Raw genomic sequence first — 21,037 nt, forward strand, 5'->3', positions numbered from 1 at the left:
AATTAAATGTACATTTTGTTTAATTATCTGGTTACCCGTGACAATGACACAAACGAACATTTTCTTAATAATCTGTGGGATTGTTTGTAACTATGGCGACAATCAAATAGAGTTGTTTGTAAGCAAAGATAATAAAAGTTTTAAAAGAAAATGCTGGGAAGTATAATCTAAAAATGACCGATTTCCTAAAATCAAACGCAAGTTCTGGTGTGTACTGGTTGAAAGAACCCCTAGAAAATATACAATTTAAGTAAATATCTTTCATTTTATTGATCTGAGAAAGAACTTACAAAAATTAATATAATAGGCTTATAATAGGTATTAGAAATTAAATTTGCTCATCATCATATATTACAGGATTACAATAAAGCCACATGAAAGCATAATTTTACTACCGAAATTTGAAGATTACTCAAATACATCTCAATCACAGAATTTAGCTAAAGCTGATGGGAGCGCGACGAAAGAATATGTTTTTAGATGGCAAGAAAAAGTATTTAGCCAGTATGACATTAAAAAGTACTCAGATATCCATAACTGTATTTCAGAGTGGGACTTAAACCTCCATAACAAATTAAAACAAAATAATGCTCTAGCGCAAAAGCTTTTCACATATCTCAATGAAGATTGCTTTATGCCATTGCCCATTGTTGAAAAAAAAAGTTATGACACTGGTTTTACTTATTTGAATTCATGTTTGGAGCGGTTAAACTTAAATGAAAAGGTAAACAGCACTATTGGAAATGAAACAAATTCCACAAGAGATTTATTTTCTAGTCAAGAAAATGTGATAGCAGGTGCTGAATGGACAGCAATGCATATTATGTATGATAACTCTAAATATGACGAGTAAGTGAATTTATTATATTGATTTATAAAGGAACAATCTTCTATTTCAGTAAACATACTTGATTACAAAGATCTTAATAATTTGTGTGTTTGTTTGAACAAACTAATCTTAGAATCTACAGGACCTATTGCTATAAATGTGGAGTATTGAACCTATTGGAGACATACTTAGGTCATAGAGTGTATACATAGTGTATTTGTACAATGAGTGAAGTTGGCACAGATGACGGACTAGTAATAATTTTAAATACTGCACTAAACAACATTATTTATTTACTTTATATAAGGCCATGCATCATGCTTATTTTTAAACATTACTTACTTACTTTATCCTAAGGCGACTAGCTCTTGCAAAAGGCGTTAACAGTACTCTCTGTCATGCATGTAGATTTTTTAAACATTGCCCTATTACATATTTTCAGTTATAAATCATTCTTCTTTCTTTTTTCAGTGATGGCAATATAATACACAGTGATGAATGTTTATTACTATCCTTATATCATCACCAAGAACACAATTACCTGATGGTGTCGCCTGATGTTGACAATTTGTCGAACCCTTACAATATAGAGGGTGCGACGGGCAATCTGCATTTGGAATATTATGTGGGAATTGAATTTGGTGTGGAGGAATGTAGTGAAGAATTGGTTGATTTGGTAATGAATTTTGTATTTCCTTTTTTATTTATAAATGTAAATATTATATATGATATGTTTATGATTGTAGAGAAATGCAGTGATCTTCTGCACTTTGCTTTAAAATGTTTTGCTAACTGATACAGTAAAAAGGCTTCTAAAAGGGATGTAAGGAATAATGCAAGGATACTATCAAAGCCAAAGCTTATGGGTTTTAGTTAAAATTTACTATTCTAATACCTAATAGTTTTTTTTTTAATATTCTAACTTCTAAGACCGACACGCAGCTATTTGACCTCAGTTTAGTCTGTTACAATTAAACAGAGATACAAAAATTAAAAAAAAAAGTTGCTTCTCAATTTCTTACTTCTTTATATAGCCATTTTTTGTCCTTTCAGCTGAATAAGCTATACAAGAAATGGCAGAAAAAGCAAAAGTACTTCATGCCTTTTGTAATGCCGCCTCTGGGAGGCAAGAAGGTGTTTATAACATTGGAAATAGTATCAGCAATAGAATTTGAGATGGATAATATTTATATAGAGTATCACATTAAGGTCAGATTGTTTTTATTATGACACTGCTTATAATGCAGCATGATAGCAACATCAATGTTCAAATAAGTAAAAAAAATTCAAATCTCTCCCAAGTTTGGATATGGGGCATTTCACTGGTTGTTTTTATTATATGCAAGATTGGTGTATTTATAATTTTTAAAAATGTCTATTGTCTATTAGGTGACCAACTATCCCTATTATTGAAAACAGATCTAATAATTATTATATCTACAAACTTTTATTCATTGACTGAAATCATATTTTATTGTGAATTTAGTTTCACTAAAGGCACTGCATCATCATTTTATACAAAAACGAAACATTTAAACAAATGAAAACATAATATTTAATTTAATTTATAAGAAAAATGTAATTAATAATAATTTGAAATTTCCATAGATTCCAGATAACATTCAATGTAAAAACGACCTTATTGGCCGGACACACGTGTCACAATCGCTTGTAAGAGATAATGGTGAAGTTTGGCTATTTGGACACACTGTTGATCTTGAATTGGATATTCCTACGGGAATTGGTAAGTAATATTCGTCTATATAAAATACTAGCGGTACGCCCCGGCTTCGCCCGCGCAGTCAAAAACCCGCATAGTTCCCGTTCCCGTGGGATTTCTGGGATTGCGTCATTTTCCCGGGATAAAAAGTATCCTATGTCCATTCTCGGGTATCAAAATATCTCCATACCAAATTTCATGAAAATTGGTTCAGTAGTTTAGGCGTGATTGAGTAACAGACAGACAGATAGAGTTACTTTTCTCATTTATAATAGGTATTAAGTATGGATGTAATGTAATTTGAGAAAATTGAGAAATAAAACAGAATAGAAGAAAAAACTTCCAAGTTTGGTATTAAAGGTCTGGTTATCGTGCGCATTGCATACAATAATGCCAAGAACAATATTCTTAAAGTTTTTGGGTTACTATTCTCGATTATGTGTACCCATTGAGTCCCAAGCGGCCCGATCGAGCCGCTTGGGACTCTATTGTGTCTGTAATTTGTATTGTGTATTTCTATTGTGTCTGTAATTCCGGGGCCTGAGTTATATAAAAATCAATTGAGTAGCAAATCTCGTTAATTAATTCTTATTTTAAACCGTTATTTTATTTTTTTTTCTAATTTCAGATCCACCCCCAATAAAAATATTCTTCGAAGTCATATCCCAAGACTGGTGGCGAAGACACAGGACTGAGGGGTATAGCCATCTCGCTCTAACCTTACACCCCGGTAGATATAAGGAACAGCTGTCCTGCTCTAGACCAGAGGAATTGAATAAAATAGAGGCAGAGAGCCGAAGATTCTTTGTCGGTGGATGCCATTTGATTGAGGACTTGGAAGTTTTGGAGAAACCTCAGTTATATGTAAGTTAATTGTTACTATGGTGTAGTGGTTAGGTTGCTTGCGTAGATCGGAGAGGTTATAGGTTCGAAAGTTTCAATCTTCTTCAATGGGACAAGGGTATCTATTTTCCTAGGTACATCTATTTTTTATTAGGTACATCTATTTTCCTCGAATGAAATTATTAAGTAAACAGTACTAAAATATATTTGCTCAAAATCTGTTCATTAGTTTTCGCATAAAACTAAATTATGGCACTTCCTTATTGTGAATAATATTCTTTCTCTATAAAATCACAATTTAATATCTATTAAAAATATATCTATTCCAGACTTGTAACTTTAGAAACGTGCCAACCGGTACAATATCAGTCCACTGGAGTACAATAACACAATCTCAGTCCCCTGGTCATCATTCCCCTGTCCCTGTAGCATCTGGATCGGCGCTATTACAGGGGGCTGATGCGGTTTTAAAGCAATATAAACGAGCTAAAGCTACTTTGGCAGCGGCTACAAGAAATATTCAAGAGACAGGGGACTTATAGAAGCTTCTAGAACCATGGAAGGAACTAATTTGAGAGCTGAACAAAAGTACAAATACCAAGTAAGAAAAGATGAGTCAACTAAGGATGTAGGCTGTATTGTTCATTTCTTTATGTTTAATAGTATCATATAGAAATAAGGAATAGAAGCTAAGTGTCAGATGCACTGTATTTTTTTTACAGAGAGTAGATATGTGCTTTGTGAAATCTTTATACTTTTTATATATAAAATTCCCCTGTCACAATTTTAGTTACCATACTCCTCCAAAACGGCTGGACCGATTCTTACGGAATTTTGTGTGCATATCGGGTAGGTCTGAGAATCGGCTAACATCTATTTTTCATACACCTAAATGACGAACAGTAAGGCAGAACAACGTTTGCCGGGACAGTTTATCCATATTCAAACTGTTGGACATGTCAGTATGCAACAATAGAGTCGATTTTAAAGTCGAATTTGTGATATTTTCTTAACGGATCACTCAAGGCAATGTGTGGATAAACTAAAATTTAAATTAAGATTTCCAAATAAACAAGGTAGGGACGGTAGGGAAAAGTTTTGAAATGAAACAAACAAAATCTAGTCAAATTGTATATTCAATCAATAAACACATATTGTGATACTTAATAGTTATTTTATTTCTTCACTTCTACATGAGGTAGCTATTAGAATTATTTAATGTTATGAAAAGTTTTTCCTTTGACTTTAAATACTAAAGTTAGAGTTAGTCTTGTTACATTTACAAGTTACAACACAAGTATTACAATGTAATTTATTGATTTGATGTGCTATATAAAGTCTCCAAATTATTTGTTATGAGTTGTTTTACCTGAAAGCTACTCATGCCTCCTTTAAAATATTTGAAAAGTACTCTGTAGGCCTTAATAGTACGTATAGTATTATAATATTATCTGTGATAAACCGTCCTCAATTTCAATGGCAATGGAAAATATTATTTCTAGTCATTGAGTAACAATGTAATGTGTCTAGTATTTTTTTTATCTTTATGTTCCTCGGAATGAAGCTACACTATGTGGTAAATTTTTTTTTTTTAATTTTTCCAACAACATTGGGTATAGGCTCAGTGACAGTAGCTATCTGTCTCGCTCTCGCGCGCCGCCTGTCGATAGCGCGCGTCGCTCGCCCGCTCCGCACGCGTTTGATCGCATGTTGCGTCGTGAACATCGAACATTCTAGTTCTATTCAGCTCGAATATTTTTTTTCTACCAGCCAGTGTTCATTTTATTGACATTGTTTTTTTTTTAATTATCGTATTTTACCAGCCAGAGTTACATTAGATTTTTTTTATATCCTAGTCCCCTTCCAAACTAATAATTATTCCTAACAACATCTCGCATGAGCTCAGTGACAGCAGCTATCCGTCTCGCTCTCGCGCGCCTTCTATCCATAGCACGCGTCACTCTCCCGCTTCTTGCGCGTTTTATCGCGTGCTGCGTCGCGAACATTGCGCGCTTCGCCGCGTCTTGCGCTGCAAGTTCGTGCCGTTGGAGCGATGTCTCCCAGCTGCTGAGAGCGTTTGTTATGGCTACACGCTGTAAAATAAAATTTATATGAAACATACGTACGCAAAATTAAAAAAAAGCGGGTGTTTTAAATTTTGGATAGATGTATAAATCACAGAAATATCGCTAACGCGATTGAAATGTTGTTAATACCATTGGATTTAGGTATAGGCTTGTGCATAATAGAAGAAAGAAATCTGTTAATGTTATGTTTTTTTGGGTCAGTTGAACTGTTAAGCAGCACAATATCAACCCCTTTTTTACTTTTTTATGTTATGGAAAGATTTTTATTTATTTATCTTATAAGATCATGATACCTTAGAAGCATCTCTTAAGATGGCACAGCGACGTTGCCGCGCATCGTCCTCCTTCCTCTGCGCGTGCAGCAGCTCGATGCGGCGCCGCAACGTATCCGCGGCATCGAGCCGGCAACGCCGCTCCATTGCTAGCTGTATGCGCGCTTCTTCTTCCATTGCTTTGTCTATTAGTTTTGATATCTGAAAATGAAATTGTTTATGTTATTATTATCTAGTTAGTTATGAAATAATAAATATTAATGTGACAAAAAAGCCTTTTATTTCCTAAGCATTTTTGTAAAGTACATAAGTAATATGTAACATATTCAACAGCTGTGATAAAGATACCTACCTATATTATTTTTCAAGAACACAATATAGGTAGTCAATAATCTTTATTTTAGTCAATTGTTAAAAAAAATCTATTAATTAAATAGGTTCAATTAGATCGACATGTGAAATTCATACCGCCCAAAAGGCTGTAGAATAATTATGGTGAATAATATGTAAAGATAATAATATAATTAAATACCTCCTCTACGCAATTTTCTAGAGGTTTATCCTTTTTACATACCTTCTTATCTTCCTTCCAAGCCCTCAAGTCTGCGCTCCTCTGCTCCTTATACCTGATGCAGTCCAACAACTGTCCCCGCCTCGCCTGCTGTTCCGCCATCTTCTGGAACGTTCTGTACTCGTTCATGCTCCGCTCTTGCGCTCTCTTCTCGTGTAGATACCGTTTGTATTGTTCTGATGTTTCTGCTTCCACCTAATTGATAAAATAAAGTATTTAATAACTGAAGTGAGCAGATAAGAATTTTACATTCTTTATTTTGCAGAATTTTCTGTTTTAACAAGCAAAATAGTGATTTGAATATATGCAAATAAATTGATAGAATGTGACTCCTGAACGTCGAGTGGCCTAGGTATCTGTTCCTTTGGTAAAATTTGTATATTTGCTACATGAACATCTATGCCAGAAGAATTTATTTACATGTTATAAATTGTAATAGTAATTAGTAAGAATTTAATAGTCTGGTTAACGATGATCATGAAATTAACCTTTGCCACATTTATCGGGAGACATATAACTACCTGTAGAGTGTTTTTACTACTCACAAGTTCCCTCTCTTCCTTTTCCTTCAGCCACATCTTCTGGAAGTACTCCGCCAGCTTCTCCCTTTCCTGATTCTCTTCTCTCTTACGGGCCAGCGCTTGCAGCAGTTTGATGTCTCGTTCAGGAATCGAATCGAGGACATCGCTGTTGGACGCATTTGTAGCGTCATAATCCAATGTTCCAATGAGATCTGATGTCGTACTGTTAACTGCGAAATACGTTTCTGTGTTAATATGATTTTAAAATTTAGTTTCATTACACTTAAGTGAAGCTGAGCTAGATTAAATTTATGTAAAATTTTAACGCCTGTCGTTAAATAAATGCAAGTATGTTTAACAGCATAACGTGCATGTTTTACTTCATTTTTAATGATATTGGTAATAATCCTTCTACATAATATATGTTATCTATTGGAAATAAAATATTCATATTTCAAATACATGAGTTTTATTTAATTTTTCCTCATATAATTATTACACGCTCTACAATAAACTCTACCTTCAAAATTCAGCAATTCATTAGTTTGTCTGCATCATATCAAATTTATAAACTAAGTGGTCGTTCAATAGAATAAGCTATAATGTAAAATTGCAATCATTACAAAACGAAGAAATTAATCTTTATTACGTTGTGAAATCTTATTACTCTACACTGAGAAGAAATCGTAAAATTGTCTAAGTTTACGTGCTAAAAGTGCATTCTAAATAAATAAAAATAGTTCTTCAGAATACAAACCACTTACTGTAAGAAATTCGTCGCGGTGAAGCCTTCCTTGGAGACACACAGTGCGAGCGACGTGGTGACTCTGTAATAATTTTATAACAAAACACCATTATGGCACTTCCATAATTATATATTAACGTGGGAAAGGTACATGTAATAACTGCACTTGTCTCGTACAGAGCTATCTTACAAGTTTAAAATAAATAGAAATCTAAAGTCTAAACTATCTCTAAGTATTCTAAAGCATGACTATAGTTCAGCTTTCTTGCGCTGTCTGAGAATGGTTGCTAAGACTGTATCGATTAAAATATGTTGTGTAATAGGTTCTTCGAGTTTATTATAAAACTTTTAATAGACACTGCTACATAATGTGCTTTCTGTACTGAACATTAAATGAGGGGTTTTCAGGTCAAACGTTTTTTGAAAATGATAACAAAAAATGTTGTAATTCGGACCAATCAACGCGCAATAATAAACTTATCTGATGTTCAAGAATATTGTTTTCATAGAAAATCCACGAAACAATGTTCAATATTCGATTATACTTTGCTTTAGGGGTTTAATTGTTTTTTTTAATAATGTGATTACCAATCCATTATTTTAACAGGTGGAATATAAATAATGTAGTGAACATTACATAAATAAAGGGCTGCCTACTGATAACTATTCATTCTGTCAAAATGATACCAATACAAGAGGATGTTATCAACGCGTTATCATTCTTTATCAGTGAAATATATCACACCTACGATATGCCAGTTTGAATTCTACCGCAAGTCGGTGATGACGTGTACACAATGGAGTCCAACAAAAAGGTGTATAAAAGGCCTGACGTGTTGAGGAAGTTAAATGCTGAAAATCTGCAGTTAATAGAACGCGGTTTGCTCGGCGACCTACCTGAGAGATTTAAACCGCAACCACCTGGCCCCGTGCGAGGCCAATCCACAGACCTAGCTGTCCCAAAAACGCATGGACTTCTTACAGCTTGTTTGCCAGTGCCAATGCTCGATTCACCTAGCTCGGTAAAATCATTAAATCTAGACGAAGACAAACCCGTATCACCCTTGAAGAAAACTTACAGCTTTCGGGAGAAATTTTCAAGGATAAGCTTCTTTGGCAAAGACAAAACGCATGAAAAGCCTAAATGGAAAAGCATCGTTGAAGAAGAACGAGATAAGGCTGTAACATCAACTTTATCTAGTGTGTCAGAACAGAAAGAAGATAAGTCAGATCATGAGTTAAAATCGAATAAACGTTTTTGGTTCTTTAGGAACAGGGAATTAGTTGATAAAAGAGAAAAGTCTACGCGACCTGTGTATACTCGCAGTAAGAGTTTTGAGTTTCTACCAAGAGCGGCTACAGACCCGGAATTGCCTTATTCTAGGAAGACATCCCTGTCTAAAAATCAATCTTATGCATTCGGCAGTAGCGATACAATGATGGATTCGTGGTCGTCCAATGAAAGCTTAGAACAATTAGCCAATGTGTATTATGACAAAGTCGATACAGTACATCTGAAGAGTATTCGAGAATTGCAAGATTCTGATCACAACTCGAGCATATCGACAGCGACATCATCGAGTGGTCTGGTAGTGAACATCATGAAGACGGATTCCGTCCAAGACTTACTGGACGAATTCCACAAAGCTATAGATATGTTTAGTGAAAATTATCAAAGTGATTGTGAACCGTACACTCAAACGTACACAAAGTTATCAGTGGAGGAGAAACGTAAGAGTTCTTCGTTTAGTACGTTGCCATCACCGAAAGTAGTGCAAGTGACGAAAATGAGTAAAGTGGATGATGATTTTAAGACTGAGTTGTCTAAGATGATAGAAGTGAGGCGGGCAAGTGAGAATGTTAGAACGGTGAGACGTGGTTCAGTGACTGATTGGTTTGTTTTGGAGGAGAATAATCCACCAGCAGAACCAGTAGTTACTGCAGTTAGTGAGGCAAATAAGTATAGAAGAGCTCAGAAGAAGCCAATGCAACGTGTTCGGAGGATCAGCTCTACAAAATATGTAAGTGCCTTGATAAATGAGCATTCCATCTACATAATTATTAACTACTTACGTTCCCAGTTTATAACTACACTATCAATGATAATATTATATTGAATTATTGTTATCTGATACTGTCTTATAGTATTACGTTCCTGCTATTTTATATTTACTATTTAATCATGTGCAAATGTTATTATATGTTATCGTCGTCTGGTATACTTAATTATTTGATCAATTCTTAAATTTTATCTCTTTATTGCATGAGTGTTTATTTTTAAAACATTATAGTGAGAGACGCGGCTTCTAATCTCATCGCATGATGTTCATCTTTAAAGCTTTGTTCGCAAGATCAAAATATTTATTTAAGACAGCATGACTGCATGTGTTTGTGATGATCTTATAGTTCAGGATACATCGCCCATTTTTGCAAGTGACTACTATCAAGCTGATTTTCCCTTTGTAGCTTTATTTTGATGAGACACCGAATAATTTCGTGTACGAAACTCTCGATTGTGGTAGCTAACAGAGATAACAAGGATAAAAAATTTTGATTTGATGGTTCTCAAATATTTATTACGCAATTTGTAGGACAATATGTCTGTTGAATTATATAAACATTAACTAAGTGAAAACAAAAAAATCAGCTTGTTAGTAATCATTTATGATGACCTCGTTATCGATACACTTTGGAAAGGGGGACTCTTTGAACCAACCATAGATTTTGTAGGACAAATATTTTTTCGAATAATTTAGGTAATTATCTTGAGATTGAACAAAAAAAAATTCTGTTAGTAATAAATATTTGAGAACCATCAAATCAAAAATTTTTATCCTTGTTATCTCTGTTAGCTACCACAATCGAGACTTTCGTACACGAAATTATTGGGCGTCTCATCAAAATAAAGCTACAAACGGAAAATTAGCTTGATAGTAGTCACTTGCAAAAATGGGCGATGTATCCTGAACTATTATATTTAAAGGACCAAAAAAGATTTTAAATATCAATTCTTGATCAGCTTTTTCTCCATAATCACCCAGGCATTTAATTCAAGGTCCTAAAATTGTATAGGCCTTTGTTTCTAAAACATACTTTCTTCTTTATCTTCTTTACCCTTCACTTCGATAAGCATATTATTATTTATTATGACTGATATAAAACACGCAGAGAAAATAATACGAACATGTATTTATCTGATACATTTGACATATTACATTTTCTTAGATTGATTTATCTTGTGTATCTATACTAATATTATAAAGCTGAAGTGTTTGTTTGTTTGTTTGAACGCGCTAATCTCGGGAACTACTGGTCCGATTTGAAAAATTATTTCCGTGTTAGATAGCCCATTTATTGAGGAAGGCTATATGCTATATATCATCACGCTGACCAACAGGAGCGGAGCAATGCGGGTGAAACCGCGAGGAACAGGTAGTTTGGAATAAAATGAAAATTTAAATCATATTCTCGCTTTTACCCGGATGTAAATTGTAATAGAAAGAGGGTTAGACGCCTATGTTGTTTAAGGTTTTTTCAATTTTATAAGTAAAATTTGAAAAGTCAATAAAAAAACTAATTGGTAAGTATGTACTTAGGTAAGTTTAAGCGAAAATTTTCACGGAGGTAGGTATGAAGTAGGTATTGATAATGATGAATCAACTTGAACTATTAACATTCAATTTAATGCTTACGTCTTTATTACTTAATTACATTTTAACGATGTTGATACCTTTGTTCAATACCTATATACAGAATCTAGGTGAAAGTCCTTTAAATACAACAATGGTTTTTTCACATCGGAGTCAACGAACATCATGACATGTTTATTTAACAATTTACGATATATTTGGATACAGCCTGCAGGATGATAAGTATACCTACCTATCTATAAGTAATTAATATATAATTACGAGGGCAGTCCCAAAAGTAGCCGACCTAACCAAGAAAAAACAAAAAATATGGAAAAAAATTATATTTATTTCTCTACATAGCTTCCTTATAGTCCTTTACACTTTTCCCAGCGGTGCTCTATATCTTCAATGTCGCGTCTGTAGTAGGAATCGTCGAGCTCTTCAAAATAGGCATTAACCGTAGACTCAACATCTTCATTGCTTGCAAATTTTTTCCCACCGAGCCATTTTTTTAAGTTTGTGGACATAAAATAATCAGATGGGGCCAAATCTGATGAATAAGGTGCATGAGGTAGCAATTCAAACTTTAATTCTTTGATTTTAGCCATCGCAATGCTGGAGGTGTGGACTGGCGCTTTGTCCCGATGAAACAAAACTTTTTTCTTTGATAGATGAGGCCGTTTTATCTTTATTTCTTCACTTAGACGCTGCAACAAGTTTGCGTAATACTCGCTGTTTTTTCTTCTTGGTAGATAATCTATGAAGATTATCCCACGAGCGTCCCAGAAAACCGATGCCATGACTCTTCCTGCCGATGGAACCGTTTTTGCCTTCTTTGGGGCCGATTCTCCCCTTGCAGTCCATTGCTTTGACTGTTCTTTCATCTCCGGTGTGAAATAATGAACCCACGTTTCATCCATGGTAATAAATCGACGCAAAAACTCTGCACTATTGCTTCGAAATTTTGCCAAACACTCGACTGAAACATCCTCACGACGCTGTTTTTGCTCTAGTGTGAGTAATCGCGGCACCCACCTTGCGCACAGCTTCCTCATGTCCAAGTTTTCAGTTAAGATACGATGTACTGCACTTTTTGAAATGCCTACCATATCTGCTAGCTCGCGCACTTTTATTCGACGATCATCCAATACAATTTTGTGGATTTTTTTACTATTTCTGGCGAAGTCACCTCATTTGATCGCCCACTGCGAGGTTCATCTTGGCAGTTCGTTCGGCCACGTTTGAACTCGGCCACCCAATATTTTACCGTTGTAAACCAAGGAGAAGACTCCCCCAATGTAGAATCTAGCTCTTTTTTTATGTTAGTTGGGTTGAGGCCTTTCAAATGAAAGTATTGAATGACGTATCGTAGACCAATTTTTTCCATATTGAAAATTCTCTGACAGCGTTCACTTTCAAGGACTACAAAACAAATGACAAATGACCTAGCGTGTTCGAATTCCAAATTTAAAATCTGCATTGATCAGACTTTTTAAAAAGAGTATTTAATCGAATAAAACTGCCAGTACGTAAGTCAGGTCGGGTAATTTTGGGACCGCCTACGTAAGACTTCTATAACATCGAACATAGCCAAGAAGCTTATATCCTCTAATACACTGGAGATTGCACTATGACCATTAACTTGAAACAAGAAACTATGACATTCAATGACGTCAGTCATGTTATTTGTCTCTTTCTGTCGAGTGACCACGCTGGTTTGTAAATTCAGGATTTTTCAAAATAGAAAAAACTAAAAATCATGGTCTATAAATAATAACGACATATATTTTTAACAGTATTTATATTATAATATTATGGTCATACTTTATAGGTAGGTACATACAATTTTAATTGGTATAGAATGATAGTTATAAATAACTTTTGGCTACAAAGCTTGGATATGAACCGATATTATATAGCATTAACATCCTTTGTAAATAGAGGAAAGTTGTGTTTTGCATTAGATGCTGTTTACCAAATTGTTAGCTACTCAGATCTTCTTTTTAAACGCGTTGCTTCGACGGGTCAATTTCAAGCCAGAATCATCAAAGAAAAACTGTTTATAGCAGCCTTGCACAAATTTCAGCTAACTTTACAAAGTTTATTTTTCAAAAGGTATTTTTTTCTGGGTCGTAATCCTCAGTAACCTTGATGAGCACATATATTTCTTTTTATTTTACTTTTTGGAAAGCTGAAATACGTAAAACAAAAAAATATGAGGTAAGTTAAAAAAGTATAAATTTCAATGTAAAAACGAACAATCTTATAACTACATGTGAGTGCAATACCGATGTCATGTGTTGTTTCATTACTAGTAACAATCTTTAAAATGGTGTTCTAAATTTTCATCATAATATTGTTATTAAGTACAATATATTCTCTTCGCTATCCATAAAAACTCGTCATCATGGTTACCTTACTTGTTAAATCTGTTTATTGAAAACTTGTTGAAAAATGATAAAGTATTAGGGAAATAACAAATTTAACATGACTGCTTACTAAAATGATGCTAAATTAGACAATTTTTGCCATTGAAATGATTCTAAACAGGTAAATGCAGGAGTATTGAGGAATATTGTAAATAACGTAAATATACACTTGCCTGTGAAATTCTATGCCAGAATTTGGTGTCCAAACACTTCTGCAATTTTGCACAATACAATGCATTCTTTATATTCGGAAAATATTCATTAAATAAGCAACAATATTAACTTAAATATTCGAAGCGACGCAATTTTTTTGACACACATGCCATATTGACAAAGTGAGAGTTGCTACAATTTTATTATGGTGACTACCCATAATCAGGGAGTATCGCTTTTTAATAATTGGTTCAGATACTTAGTTTATTTAGCATAAATAATAATTGTCTCATCCAACAATGCTTCTGAATGACGTTGTTGGCAATTTATCAACAAACTCATGTACAAAAACTAACCTTTTGTACAGAATATTACAGCATACATAGTAGCCTTGGGAAAACTTCGTATTAACAGTGGCAATACCAAGTTAGGTGCGAAAGTGATAAAAAACATGAACTGGGCAATATTTTCTCGTTACACGTCAATGTTCATACCGAAATCTCCAGTGTATTAGATATAAGCTTCTTGAACATAGCATATTTTCTAAAAAGAGTGCCGATTTTGTGGAATTCATATTAGTAATTAGGTTATCGATTTTATATATTGTGTAGGTATAGGACATAGGTTGGGTTATGGTTTATGGTCTAAAGATTACTAGAAAATATGTTCCCAAAGATATCACGCATAGTTTATTATATTTACGAATACACATCTCCTTTCCCTCTAAAAACACGTTTCCACAGACAAAAAATCATTGTTATCAACCTTCACTTGGCCGTGCATTCTCCACCTCATGATATCATGTTATCAGACGCGATAAGGCCGCAGGCAACAATGAGCACGTTTGAAATAATAGTTTCGTCTTCGTTATTTTTCATTACACCTTTAAGATCGTAATTTTTTTTTATTGACAGTTTATTAATTAAAAATGTGTAGAGCATAGACTATAGAGTGTAGAGCGATTAAATGTTTTGGCAATTTTGGAAATACGTTTCATACTTATTACAGTAGGTTTAGTACGTATTTAAAGGTAGATTCTAATTTATATTCACCGGAAAATGAGGCCATTGTCCTTTTTTGGTAGGATATTTTGGAAAAAAATAAAATAAACAAGATACATTTCAATCTTCAATATAATTTTAAATCAAGATCAAGTTTTCAATATAAGTAGAGGTTTTTTTTCTTCTGAAAATTGCAATATTTAATATTTGCCTATATGTATTGTTTTGTTTGCATTCTTCAATCCATACACGATTTTAAAACTTAACAACAATTAAAATTATATACCTAATTTCGTTGCACCAAACAGTAGCACATGAAACTAAACTGCCTAAATCAAGACGATTTAAAAAGCAGTGGTCCAATTTCAAAACAGTTCAAAGGTCAATTCGGCATTTCGCTCGGACACCACGGTATTGGCTAACACGGCATTTGAGCTTAACCCAATTCTAGAAACCTTTGCATTTATCTAACATTCACTGGCATTGCAATAAACACATTGTTTGGAGATTGGAACGGAAAACGACGGTATTTGAAGCTAGTTCTAAACATGCGCCTATAATTTATTACGGATAATTATTAGGTAAATTCGTTTTTTTTAATAATTCCATGGATAATTCTCAATAATATATAAGCACAGACGATAAAATACCTTTATAAATTCATAAATTTCTACCTTAATTAGGTGAAATAAAATATTGAATGTTTCATTTGAACTGTGTTAGTTTTGGAAATTCATAACCAATATCATATTTTAATTATTTGGTCAAACTAATTGTTTACTACGTAACAACAGCTCTACAAGTAACGATTATTTTATCCACCAAACGCAGCACTAATCGTAATGCTATCATTGCCTATTATAATCAATGTGAAATCCCTTTCAACTCCTTTTTCCCAAAGCGGGAACACAGAAGCGAAACTCGACTGCCAATCAGAACGGAACACCTTTCTCTGAACGCAGGGCGTATTAAAAACATATTAACATTTGATCCCTTGCTGCATACTTGATGTTATGTAGCTGTTTACATCCTGTAGAGTTACAAGTATGTTGTGCAGCTTTTACTTTTATTTTGCGGTTTAATATAACTTCTATAACGTTCTCTACATAATCAAAATCTAAGGGTTGCCTGGAAGAGATTGCTTTTGAGCAATAAGGCCGCCTTTTAGTACGTATTTGCCGTGTGTTTTCATTGTAGGTATTTAATTATAGTTTAGCTTATTTATGTTGGTATATTGTGTACAATCTAATATATATTATAAAGGCGAAAGTTTGTATGGATGTATGGATGTATGGATGTATGGATATTTGTTACTCTTTCACGTAAAAACTACTGAACCGATTACAATGAAATTTAGCACACATATAGAGGGTAACTTGGATTAACACATAGGATAGTTTTTATCCCGGAAATCCCACGGGAACGGGAACTATGCGGGTTTTCTTTTGCAAACGCGGGCGAAGCCGCGGGCGGAAATCTAGTAAAGAATAAATAAATAAATAAATTCAAAAGGTAGCAGTAGTTTGTGAATCTCTAAGTTTACGTTTATTATTGTAACATTAATCAGAATGTTTTTCCAGAGGATTTAAAACAATGTTATTATTTTTTTATGTATACTAAGTTTAATTAGATCGCCGCGCCGTTTATAGTCGAATGACATCGTATTTAATCAAATACGAACCATAAGTGCTATCTTGGAAAAGAACATATAAACTTAAATTTCATTTGATGCGATTTCCCTGTTCGTTCTTCCCTAAAGGAATTCCAGACTTCCCTGGAAATGGCTTTTGAAAGAAGCCTAGTGAATATGTAATTAGCTTTGTATTAATTGTTTGAGTAGGGAAATACAACAAATAATTGTGCATTATTGTGTGAGGTAGGAGGAGTATAGGAAATGTAGCATTTTTAAATAATTGCCGCATATTTAATACTTGCTAAACTACGAGTGTATACCTACTTACATGTTGCCCTCACGCCACTCATTTCCAGCAATTAGCAACACGCTAATTACCTGGCTTTGTTTGTGTTATAGTGTTACACTTGCAAGAGCTGACGCCTGACACTAGGAGAGTAGCATTTGAGGTTTTTAGCTCAAACTGAGGACCCTAGTTAGCTTTAATTTTTACTTGCATCATAACGTGGGGTCACCATTTATTCCGTTAAAAGAATAGCAAAAGAAATGGTACCTAATCTAGATTTTATAGAATTATTTAATAATTTAGGTGTGTCACATTTTCATACAAACCATATTCAGCTGTTTATTATGTTTCCTGTCAAAACTTCTTAACCGATTTTAAAAATACTTTCACCAGGAGGTACCTTGAAAGATACATTATTTCTTAGTGATATTGGTGACGTTACTAATAATCGGCTATGTTTGTTTTATGCCGACAACTTAGGTAGAGCTGGGAAGTCTTTACTCTACAGAGTATAAAATATTATAAAGAGGAAATACCTATTTGCATTTTTGTATGTAATGAATAAACTCGAAAACTGTCGTATCGATTTTAAAATCTCTTTTACTTTATGAACTGCTGCATTTTTACCGAGTGACAGGCTTGTACTATTAGTTTGGGCCAACACGTGCAAAGCCGGGGCAAGCACCTAGCATCGTTTATACATCTATACTTAATATTATAAAGCTGAAGAGTTTGTTTGTTTGAATGCGTAAATCTCAGGAATTACTGGTCCTATTTGAAAAATTATTTCAGTGTTAGATAGCCCATTCATCGAGGAAGGATATAGGCTATATAATATAATATCATCACGCTAAGACCAACAGGAGCGGAGCCACGCGGGTGAAACCGCGGAGCGCAGCTAGTAGGAGATAATAATATAACAAAGAATATAGTGAACACACAGCTTCCACCGCTTATATCTCAATCTCACTTCCTCGATTTAATCGATGTGGCAATAAAAACACGATTCATCACAATTTGCACGCTCTAAGACTAGCTGTCTGTGAAGCGAGATTTTAATTGTGTTTTTAGAAACATACAAAAATATGTTTTATAATATTTTTACACGAGAAAGTAGATAGTAAAAATATTAGTCTGTCTTTAAATAAGTACCTAGTTATGCATGTTTTCTAAAATCATGAATATTATAAACTATTGGCAAATTACTTAAATACAAATAAGTAAGTATATAAACCACCCTTACAATAGAGAAAAACCTAATTTCATCAAATATTTCGCATATCATTCTCTCCTCATTCATAAAATAAAATATATTTTTATTTAAAACACTATTTATTCTATTAATTATTTCATCTATCTAAGAGCACATTTATCTTAATCTAATATATATAATATTATAAAGACGAAAGTTTGTAAGTATGGATGTAGGGATGTTTGTTACTCTTTCACGTAAAAACTACTGAACCGATTACAATGAAATTTAGCACACATATAGAGGGTAACTTGGATTAACACATAGGATAGTTTTTATCCCGGAAATCCCACAGGAACGGGAACTATGCGGGTTTTCCTTCGCAAACGCGGGCGTTTGGGCGATGGGAAATCTAGTAGGTACCATATTTTCAACGGAAAACTGCAATAAGTCATTTGTAATCCTACTATACTGCGTTCGTTCTCTACTAGCAAATGTACGATTTTAATGAGATAATCTATCTATACATACATATAATAAATCTGTAGAAGGGTCAATTCTGTACATTGAAAATATTGAAAAAATAAATAGCAGGGGGTGTTACTGGATCGATACCAAACCCAAATATGTGATTAAAAAAATTTTTGTCTGTCTGTCTGTCTGTCTGTCTGTCTGTCTGTCTGTCTGTATGTGAAGGCATCACGTGAAAACTAGCGGTTCGATTTCGATGAAACTTGGTATAATTATACCTTATTATCCTGGGCGTAAAATAGGATACTTTTTATCCTGGAAAAATACGTAGAAAAAAATTAATCTTAATTTTTCAGTTTTATCCATAGACGTTGTTCCGTAGAACCGCGAACACACGTTGCGTATTATTATAGGCCTAGCCGTATTTGGGAATTGGGTCCAATAGATATTTATATGATGTTATTGACAGAGGTACTCAAAATGGAGAAATAACCATCCACGCGAAGACCGACATCCGCGCGGACGGAGTCGCGGGCGGAAGCTAGTAATTAATAATATCGTGATTAATGAATCCGAACCGCGACTCACACTGTACTACTTAAACCGCTAATTATTAAGACTACGCTCATAGAAGCGAGTGTAGCGGAGCGGAGAGCGGGTACCTTATGAATATAATCAATATTTTTTAAATACCCTATCATCAACAAGTATACCATTTGATGGGAAACTTCGTTGTTTTCAGAATACTCTTATTAACATAAAATTATAATATGACGCAATACTCTCACTCTATAGATATAAATTTCTTTTCAAGCAACTTAAAAAAAGTAGATAATGCCCGAAAATATATATCTAATACATGAATGTATTTTTCTGAAAATATGATTATAAAAAACTATAAGATTACAGTTAACGATTGATTACTACTTATACTCAAATTTACCTCTACCAAATACAACAATACCGTGCAGGAAAATCGGTCAGGAGAACTTAAAAAAATTGAATATGTATAAAGAATAGAAATCATTTTTTCTATACATACATTAGCATGCCCCATATCGCGCTGTAGACCTATCAACAAATCCTTATTTGTTCAGCTATTACCATACAATAACAGTATTAACTACTATACAGATATACATATATTCATCACCCCGTTATGCGTTTATTGACTTTGCTCATTATACTTTTTAATTATTTATCGATTTCATGTCAAGGTTTTATCTAATGCGAATTAACCGGGCAATTATTGAGATTTTTAACCTTCTGATTCGTTACGATTATTGTGAGTTTTACTTTTTTTAGTATAATTCTTGGATAGAAGCCTATTACATAACATGTCCATTGTAAAATAATTAATTATCTGCTGCTTTTCATCGGTAGTTCACTGAAAAAAGGTAATATTATTCATTATTTTAATAGTATGATATACATAGTTCGTAAATATAAAATTTTACTTTTACCAAAATTTGAAAAAACTCTATGAAGGAATACAGGTCCTTTTTGTAAGTGCAAAAATAGCTTTCGGTTATTATGTTATAAAAATAATTCTATATCCCAACCGAAAGCTTAAACAAGTTTATTTTTAAAAGCAAACAAGTGATTTTTCATCTGTATTTTATTTCATCGTGCAGCCATGTCGAAGGTCCATTGTTGGAGTTGACTGTTGAGATTATTGTTGCATGTCCTCAATCAAATACGGCAGCGAGATGAGATAATTGAATTGAACTTTTTAGCATTAGCTAGGTATTATTAAGTATTCTGTGGTTTTGTATTGTGTGGATTAAACTTTTTATGTTTTGTCTATGCTGACAGTTGAACCTCGTCCTTATTTTAGCCGGTATTTAGAAGATCCTTTTTGTTAAATTCAATATTTTCGTTCTTGTACTATTCTTTATATTATAGAAAATTCAGCATTTTCAATAACATTTCTTGGATTTACCACTGTACTGATAGTGAGGCAAATATATTTTTGAAACGAATTTATGCAACCTTGCTTGCAATGCATTCATTTATTCTACAATCATGTGCCATGTCAGCTTTATATTTATGTAATTATCAGCAGTACCTACATAAAATTAAACCTTATTAATAATACCCATTTGGTCTATCTTCTATCTACAACTAGGCCTTGCAATCTTAACAGAATCTATCTAAGGCTACGCGCAGACAGAGAGCGTTCTGCGTTCCGCGTTCTGCGTTCTGCGTTCGTCAGTTCTGCGTTCTGCGTTCTAGCGCACACAGGAGCACGTTCAAGACATTTGCGTTCTATTTCGCGACTCTCCGCACGTGAAACATATCTCTAGAAAGTTCATCTTCCGAAGATGAAGCCTTGCTTTTGTGGAGTCTAGAGGAGTCAAAAAAAGTAGAAAATGTTGGGTACACCCTATCAACACGAAACGAGATGATATGGGAGAATTTAGTATTCTTATCCCTGAGCTGCTTCAAGATGAAGAGAGATTTTATATTTATTTTCGAATGTCAATTAATAGCTTCAATGAGTTACATGACTATGTAAAATCTGAAATAGAAAAACAAGATACCAGTTGGAGAAGACGGACCAGCCATAGCGAGAACGCGAGTTCTTTGTAATTCTGTACAGAGAACGCGAGAACGGAAGCGTTAGGATTGACCGCCGCGGTCTAACTGCGT

At 33.9% G+C, this 21,037-nt stretch overlaps 2 protein-coding genes across 2 annotated transcripts; one reads left to right on the forward strand and one right to left on the reverse strand.

Annotated features, from left to right (window-relative positions):
- The first annotated feature begins 102 nt into the window (after nucleotides 1-102).
- On the forward strand, nucleotides 103-4,197 carry LOC123700437 (Meckel syndrome type 1 protein). Its single transcript, XM_045647647.1, has 7 exons — nucleotides 103-250; nucleotides 358-849; nucleotides 1,301-1,505; nucleotides 1,883-2,053; nucleotides 2,438-2,573; nucleotides 3,178-3,413; nucleotides 3,722-4,197. The coding sequence occupies exons 1-7, from the start codon at nucleotides 174-176 to the stop codon at nucleotides 3,932-3,934; spliced, it is 1,530 nt and encodes a 509-aa protein (XP_045503603.1). The 5' UTR covers nucleotides 103-173; the 3' UTR covers nucleotides 3,935-4,197.
- A 783-nt stretch (nucleotides 4,198-4,980) lies between these two features.
- Nucleotides 4,981-7,741, reverse strand: LOC123700011 (stress response protein nst1-like). Its single transcript, XM_045647096.1, has 5 exons — nucleotides 7,608-7,741; nucleotides 6,868-7,073; nucleotides 6,326-6,517; nucleotides 5,773-5,952; nucleotides 4,981-5,485 (listed from the first exon to the last, which is right to left on the reverse strand). Exons 1-5 carry the CDS (start codon nucleotides 7,696-7,698, stop codon nucleotides 5,261-5,263), a joined length of 894 nt encoding a protein of 297 aa, XP_045503052.1. The 5' UTR covers nucleotides 7,699-7,741; the 3' UTR covers nucleotides 4,981-5,260.
- Between the last annotated feature and the right edge of the window lie 13,296 nt (nucleotides 7,742-21,037).

The sequence above is a fragment of the Colias croceus genome, chromosome 19 (assembly GCF_905220415.1).
Source record: "Colias croceus chromosome 19, ilColCroc2.1".
Taxonomy (NCBI): Eukaryota; Metazoa; Arthropoda; class Insecta; order Lepidoptera; family Pieridae; genus Colias; species Colias croceus.